Raw genomic sequence first — 8155 nt, 5'->3', positions numbered from 1 at the left:
CTGTGCTCACCTAAATGCAGGACTAAACTTAGTGACAAGTGTCAGTCACTTCTGGCATGTACACAGCAGGGCAATACTTGTTGTTTGCCTGGATAGAACCGTCCTACATCGAGCTCTGAAGGAAACCATCCAGCTATCAAAAGTCAGCATAAAAATTGACCGGATTTTCCTCTGTCTTTTGAGTAAAGATTCTTTCTGTCCCTTGGTGATGCACTCAGAGACACATGTAAAGGAAGGCATCCCTCAGTGAGCACACAAGCCATAATCCACCCTCTGTGATCCCCACAGGTGCAGTGCAGAGCTCAGCCAAGATGTCCCTTCCTGCCTGCTCCCAGCCTGCCCATTCCTGACCCTGGATGAGCACAGAGAATTGTGCAGAAGGAATTTGGATGTTTTCCCATCTCTGAGCTCCGTGAAATTGGGATGGCTGGGAGAGTTGATTCTAAGCCAGAGGGGGGGAAAAAAAACCCGAACAAAAAAAACCCAACAAACCAGCATCATGGCCATAAAAACTCGGGTCGGAGCAACAGCTGCTCAGCTTCTTTGCCAGGGCTGCCAGAGCTGAAGGGGAGTGCTGTTTCAAATGCTCAGGGACCAAAGGAACGAGCATTGTATGTCAGGGAACCCTGTGTGCGCATCATAGAAAGTGAAGCTGAAGCAGAGGAGAACACCAAAGATCAGAGTGGAACAAGAGAGGAGGGCAGAGCTGTTAGGGAGCAGTGCTTAGAAAGCCAGAGGCACATGGAAAATGCTCATGGGGCTAATGCCTCAGTCATGGGGAGTTTGTTCCTTTGTTCATGCTCTGAAATGAGTCTGGGGGCTCTGCTGCCCCAAGGACATCCACTGACAGCTGTTACAGGCAGCTGTGCCACTCCTCACCAGTCCCTTCTAGAAAGCAATAAAAATTCTCTGTGTTCCTCTGCCCATGTGGAACACCACAGCACCACAATGCTGAGTCTTGAGCTAGTTCCAGACCTGAACTGTGATGTTCTGCAAAACTTTCACTTTCTTGGGTTTTCGTTCATTTTGAATTAGAGTTCAAAATTGGAGTTCATTAAGTTTACGCTGTGTTGCAGTCAAAAAATTCTGGTTTTCACCATTTTACATGGGGTAAACTAATTCACTTTACTTTCCTGCTGCTTCATTGGTTTTAGGAAACCACAGTCCAAAAAGATTATTTGACCTATCCTTGTGACTTTCTGAGATGGAGATGTCAGTGTCCCTAAGCAATACTTTGTTTCACTACTCTTACTATCTCCAAAGTTTTCCTGAGGGCTCAGTCTTCCTTGCTGCAGTTAAGTCTCTCTCCTTGCAGTGATATTAGTCACAGCCACAGGGAACAGATTATTCCTTCCTGTTCTGCAGGCTTTCATGCACAGAAAGACTGTTGAACATCTCTCTCAGCTGTGCTCTTTAAACCCCAGCATTCTTCTTCCCATGCAGTTTATTCCCATTTTCTTTTCTGATGGCTCCTGCTGCTTTCTTCTGATTTCTTGCTGTGTGGTCTGTATCTTCTTGGGAGCAGTGCCCAGAGCTGAATGCCAGGCTGCCATTTGGCCTTGTCCAAAATGAGCAGAACAAGATCTATTCAAGGCCTTATTCCCAGGTACACACTTGCCAAGGTGTTGCTGTTTTGCCCTGGTACAATGTCACTGGTTCTGCTGACAGTGCACATTGATCTCACACTGAGCAGAGCTTTTGCTGAGCTGGTTACTCTCCATCACACAACAGGGGAACTGCTCATTTCTACCTGAACTACCTACCTTGCACTTGTCCTTAAATTCAACTTTATGGCTGAGAGCTTTCCAGCCCCTGCTCCCTCCAAAGGACTTTGTAACATATTGTAGAGGCTGTTTTTGCAATGTAGCATTTACCAGAATCACTGCCCACTAAAGCCCAGATTATCTCTTTGATAAGTAATATTTAGTTATAATGTGTATCAGCAATTGTAACTTGGTAATTATCAATGGGTTGGATGGCTAATACATACTGGTGTTGTGTAAATAAAGGTAAGAGAGGAAAAAATAATAATTTCTTACAAGCTGAGCAAAAATTGAAGGTGGGGAGGAGAGAGCGAAGACATTAAACATTGCTAATATTTGCTTTTCCATTACTATAGTTGCTTATTTAAAATTATAAATGTTTTGCATATAGTTTCTCATATAGAATGCTGTTCTCTGTATCAAATGAACAAAATAGGGAAGCCTGATTTACTTGGAAATCAGATCAGGCATCCAGCCATGCTGCATGAGCAGTGCTGGAGTGAACACTTGCAGAGTCAGGTACACTTTTCCAGAAACATGAACTCTTCTCTACCAGCTCCCCTCACTGGCAGTGAAGAGAGATGCTCAGCCCTAATGGGCCCAGCTGCTGCTGGGCTTGACCAGAAATTCTGATGCAAACAGAATTTACACAGAGTGTACCTTTGATTTTTCAGTGCAATACACTACAGCATTGCCTGGTTTTCTCCCAGGAGCTATATCAGGTTTGGTTATGATCTCTGGATGGGCACATTCCTAGAGCTAATTCTAAATGGATTTCATGTTGTTTGAACAGTGCTTTTGTCTTCAGGTTGGGCTCCATAGCTACTCTATGATGTATGCTTGAGTCAATTGTCTCAAATATGCAAAAACTTACTCAAAACTTGCTCCCTCTTTTAAGAAAAGGGCCTTCAGAAGGGTTCCTCTTGGCCAGAGTGCCACCTCCTGTCCTGCCTTCTGGCCACCTGCTGCTGGCTCTCACTGGAAGCAGCTTCCCTGCTGATCACACTTGCAGCATGACAGTGGACTCTAAATTTAAAAGTGAGAATAAGTTACAAAATGAATTTTCAGTAGTTTGCTGAACTTTAGCTCCGCTCTCAGCCATCCCTTTGCAATTCTCCACCTTCAGGAGAAAAAAAATTCTCTAATTCCTCTAACTTCAGTGTGAGCGTAAAAGAAATGGGCAACTTACTAAAGGACGTTTTATCTAAATATCCTTTTTTTTCCTGTTCTATTTAGTGAAAGAGTAAATTCTGTATTTTTATTTCAACATACCTATTTTGTACACATTATTTATCCCAGCCCAGCACTGCAGAGGTGCATTGAAGCCTTCTTGCAGCCCAGCATCCTCAGAAAGTGTGTCAGCTGCACCATGAAATCACAGTCTGCAGGAATTGCCCCACTCTCCAGTAATGGCTCTGCTCCAGAAGGAGCAGAAATGTGTTGGGACTTTGATTACCCTTGGGATTGAGCACCTCTGGTTATCTGGGCAATCTCTGCAGCTCCATGCCCAGAGCCCACATGATGACACTTGGTCATGAGGAGCTCCTAGTGCCACTCAGCCTTGCAGCTGCCCTGGCACACCTGGTGCTCTGTTTTTCCTCAAAGAGACCCTTCCATGCCACCTTGCCCTTGCTCTCTAACTGCAGAGAGTTAAACCGGCTTGCTGCAGCCTGGCAATTTATGTCAGTGTGCTGTGCTGCGCCAGTCTCACTCTGGTGGCTGTGGCATCACCTTCAATTTATTTCAGGTGCTTTGAAGTGAAAACAATACCCACAGTCCATGGCCAAGAGCACCAGGGGAAGCCCAAGGAAAGATGACCAAGCACAGTGGTGATGCAGCACATGATGACACTTGGTCCTGAGGAGCTCCTGGTGCCACCCAACCTTCTCCTGCCTGTCACTGTACCTGCCCTGGCACACCTGGTGCTTGGTTTTTCCTCAAAGAGACCCTTCCCTGCCACCTTGCCCTTGCTCTCTAACTGTAGAGAGTTAAACTGGCTTGCCCCAGCTTGGCATTGTATGTCATCAAGTTGTGCTGTGCCAATCTCACTCTGGTGGCTGTGGCATCACCTTCAATTTATTTCAGTGCTTTGAAGTGAAAACAATGCCCACAGCCCGTGGCCAAGAGCACCAGGGGAAGCCCAAGGAAAGATGACCAAGCGCAGTGGTGATTCTGCCAAGGCAGCTGAGAGGATTCCTGTCCTGTGAAGTGTGACAAAGCTGGTGACAGCCAGGGTGACAACCCTGCCATGCCCTGCCGGGTGGGGCTGTCGGGCGGCGCTCTCAGCTGCCTGCAGGCTGCACTGCCACCCCGCGCACCGAGCCAGGCACACACGATGCTATCTTATCTAGGGGTGATGTTATCTTATCCGGAGGTGATAACAGCACCAGCAGCAGGGAAATGTCCCTGTCTGACCATGCAGGAGCCACTCCTGCACCACCGAAGCCCCCTGGCAGCCACCCCCACACTCACACAGGCACCCCTGGGTTCCTCACCAGGTTTCCAATGGCAGTGCTTGTGTTTCCAACACAAAGTTTCCTGCGGCAGTCTCAGATGTCTTTTAGGAGCTGCCATCTATAGGAGCTCAACCTGCAGCTGGCACTAAATGTGTTCCTCAACAGCCAGGTTCTGCCCAGTGCTCCTCATGCTCCAGAGGTGTGTGCATCCTGCCCGGGCAGCACATCCCTCTGCTCTCAGGAAACATGCTGGATGGCCACTTCCCACCCCTGGGCTCTGCTGTTTCAGGATTTGTAATGTCTGTCCATGTGTGTTCTGCTTTCCTTAACAGGCAGTTATGTGTATGACCCTGTACTTGACATAATTTATTGACTGTTTGTCATTTAATATTATTTTTCTTCAGTATCTGTAGTTTACACAAACTTAATTTTTTTTTAACAGGAAAATAATTTACCTGTATTCATCATTCTTTTGTTGAGTAAAAGGTAACTTCATTGAAATACTAAATTATGGGGAATATGTTCATTTTGTCTAGATGGTAACTCCTCCCGAGTACATGATAAATAATCATGTACTGACTTTGCTCATTGTCACAAAATGGCCACGAGGAAGGGATTTTCTCTTCCTAGAGGAAAAAAAAAAACCAAGAAAGTAATAGTCTAGTGTGAAATACAAGACTTTTCTATGTCTCTTTATTAGAAAAGTACACCACAAAAGAAAAAGGATGTTTGAAAATGTTTGACTCACAGAAGGTGGTAGTATATAAAAAAAATCAAACACACCAAACTGAAAAGTGCTGTTTCTTATATTAGGATTTAGAAGCTTAAGAGAGGCTGTTTTGAGTTCAAAGTGCTGATGTTTCATGTAGAATATTTTGCTCCTCTTTTCCACAGATTCCCAGCTGAGTGCCTGGATGGATGGCACGATTTGGTACCGGTGATGACTGAGAGAGGCTCCTCTCCTCCAGGGCTGGGAGAAGGCTGGCCTGGTGATTGCCTCCCTGCAGAAGTTGGGTGTTCCACCTTGTAGCCCTCACAGCACTCTTCAAAGCCATTCCTGACCCACATTCAGGATCTCCTTCAAGAAGGGTTGGGCTGGCATAATTTAAGTGACATTCTGGTACTCATGGAAGGGAGTGAAATGTGTCCTAGGATGTTTCCTTCAGGTTTGTGAAGACTTCAGGAAATCCTGGTGAATACAAGGAAAAGAATGGAAAGCCTGTAGACTGCATACTGTGCTGTAATGTGCACCAGTGCATTGAGGTCTGGCACCCAGCACCTGAATTCAGCATTTACAGGCTAATTGTTGAAAGGAAAACCTGAATAGTCTGGAGAAATAAATGAAAATGGAGATCTGTGCTTGAAGAAGTCTTGATTTGCAAAGCTGGGAGAAATTATGTTTACAGAAGGAATTCAGAAGTATTGTTTATTTTGTTAGGTACTCTACTAACAAAGTGTCCCTTGTAAATACCAAAACCACGACACTCAGCTATTAGAGAGAAAAGGAAAATAATCTTGAGGGTAGCTTTGTCTCCAGCAAAGGGGCATCAACTGCATGCCCAGATGTTTCTTTTCCATCTCTTACCCTTCAGTATTGATTTATGCAACTTTGCAGAAGATTGGGTCAGAAAGGAGGTGTGAAAAAAAGATAATAATTATTTAGTTTTCTTCAAGATGAAAACCACCTGAATTCCCATCACTTATAGTTTTCATTGTTGTACACCAGACTTGTGTCTGGATGATATTTAGCTTTAACAATGATGTAGTTGATGTGATGTGATGTGATGTGATGTGATGTGATGTGATGTGATGTGATGTGATGTGATGTGATGTGATGTGATGGAAAATATTCCATAGGAGAGTACCTCATCTACTGCTTCAGCTGAAGTTTTCAATAAGTTAATAATTCTTCAGTGTTCGACCAAAGTATGAAAAATTATATTTTTTCAACAAAAGTGAGCATCTTTCTTCATTGTCCCAGAAAAATTGCACTGGAAGGTGAAATCAGAACAGAGGATGACTCAGTACAACCATTCAGCACAGTTCTCTCTCCAGAGCTCAGCAAACAAATCATTAAATGTCACTGAAACCCCTCTGCCTTGGGATGAAAGGACACTCTTAGGGCTGAAGATTTCACTGTCAATCCTTCTGGCTGTTATAACTTTGGCAACAATCCTCGCCAATGTTTTTGTTGTTATTACGATTTTCCTGACTAGAAAGCTCCACACACCTGCAAATTACCTCATTGGCTCCTTGGCAGTGACTGATCTCTTGGTGTCAGTGCTGGTGATGCCTGTCAGCATTGCTTACACTGTCACCCACACGTGGGCCTTTGGCCAGCTGCTGTGTGACATCTGGCTGTCATCAGACATCACGTGCTGCACAGCCTCCATCCTGCACCTGTGTGTCATTGCCCTGGACAGGTACTGGGCTATCACAGATGCTCTGGAATATTCCAAACGCCGCACTGCTGGCCGAGCAGCCCTCATGATTGCCGTGGTCTGGATGATATCCATCAGTATCTCTGTGCCACCGTTTTTCTGGAGGCAAGTGAAAGCTCATGAAGAAATTGCAAAGTGTGCTGTAAACACAGAGCAAATTTCTTACACGATTTATTCGACTTGTGGAGCTTTCTACATCCCGACCGTGCTCCTGCTGATATTGTATGGGAGAATTTATGTAGCAGCTCGATCCAGGATTCTGAAGCCACCCTCATTATATGGGAAACGTTTTACCACTGCACACCTGATCACTGGTTCTGCAGGCTCTTCCCTCTGCTCCATTAATGCTAGCCTCCATGAAGGGCATTCCCATTCAGGTGCATCCCCAATATTTCTGGGTCATGTTAAAATAAAACTTGCAGATAGTGCACTGGAAAGGAAAAGAATTTCTGCTGCGAGAGAAAGGAAAGCTACCAAAACTTTAGGCATTATTCTGGGAGCTTTCATTTTCTGCTGGCTGCCTTTTTTTGTCATATCGCTAGTCCTGCCAATCTGCCAAGATGCCTGTTGGTTTCATCCCATCCTCCAGGACTTTTTTACCTGGTTGGGTTACCTAAACTCATTAATCAATCCAGTCATTTATACAGCTTTTAATGAAGAATTTAAACAGGCTTTCCAAAAACTAATACTTTTCAAAAAGTGTTCCTCTTGAGACTCTCCTCCTGTGTAACTGACCCTTGTGCAATCTCACAGCCTACCTGAAACTTTCCATGCTTTTATTCCCAAGGAACTGAGTGGAAATTGCCATCTCTGCTACTACCCTGTTCTGTGCATGTAAATTTCTGGGAATTTCTTGCCAATTTGATACTTTCTGTCTGGGATTGTACATGCCATAACAGAACTTGTCCATGGTCTCTGCAGTGATCATGTGTGTATATAAGATCAATGACACATGAAATAAGCTTTGCAATGAGGCAAGGTGTGTGAACCAGGGAGTTTGTCTTGTGGGATGAGGTGACACATTACCCTGATGGGAGGAAATTGTGAGTGTATTTACAAGACCTTAGTATTTCTGCTGTATATTATTAACCATTTATGTCAGCTGAGAGAGTTTCTGGAGAGGAGGATCGGATGCTTATATTTTCTATGGCATGTATCTTACCCATGTGAAGCTGATAAAACCTGTAAATTTTTCAGAAGGTCTGACACAGCCTGACTATAATCAGCAGCAGGGCAGAGCAGCATAGCACAGATCTAAGTTATGTGGATATTTCACAAACGCTGCATCTGAAGCTATGCTTTTGGTGAAGTGTAGAAAGAAGAAAATTTAGTTGAATTAATTATTACACATTTTATCATGAATAGAACAGCCAGTGAAGAAATGCTACAAAATAAATAGCATGAAAATGATTGATCTTATATTTCTGTCATTTAACTTTTTTGCATGCATAAACCGAAACAGGAGAATATGGTTAGTGCCAGTGTGGACTGACTA

The 8155-nt window shown here is 44.2% G+C and overlaps 1 protein-coding gene across 1 annotated transcript; it reads left to right on the top strand.

Annotated features, from left to right (window-relative positions):
• Positions 1–6235: 6235 nt before the first annotated feature.
• HTR1D (5-hydroxytryptamine receptor 1D) lies at positions 6236–7372 on the top strand. Its single transcript, XM_030964680.1, has one exon. It carries the CDS (start codon positions 6236–6238, stop codon positions 7370–7372), a length of 1137 nt encoding a protein of 378 aa, XP_030820540.1.
• The last annotated feature ends 783 nt before the right edge of the window (positions 7373–8155 follow it).

This window comes from Camarhynchus parvulus, chromosome 23, assembly GCF_901933205.1.
Source record: "Camarhynchus parvulus chromosome 23, STF_HiC, whole genome shotgun sequence".
NCBI lineage: Eukaryota > Metazoa > Chordata > Aves > Passeriformes > Thraupidae > Camarhynchus > Camarhynchus parvulus.
Note: the sequence above shows the minus strand (reverse complement) of the source record. Positions and strands in the feature narration are given on the sequence as shown.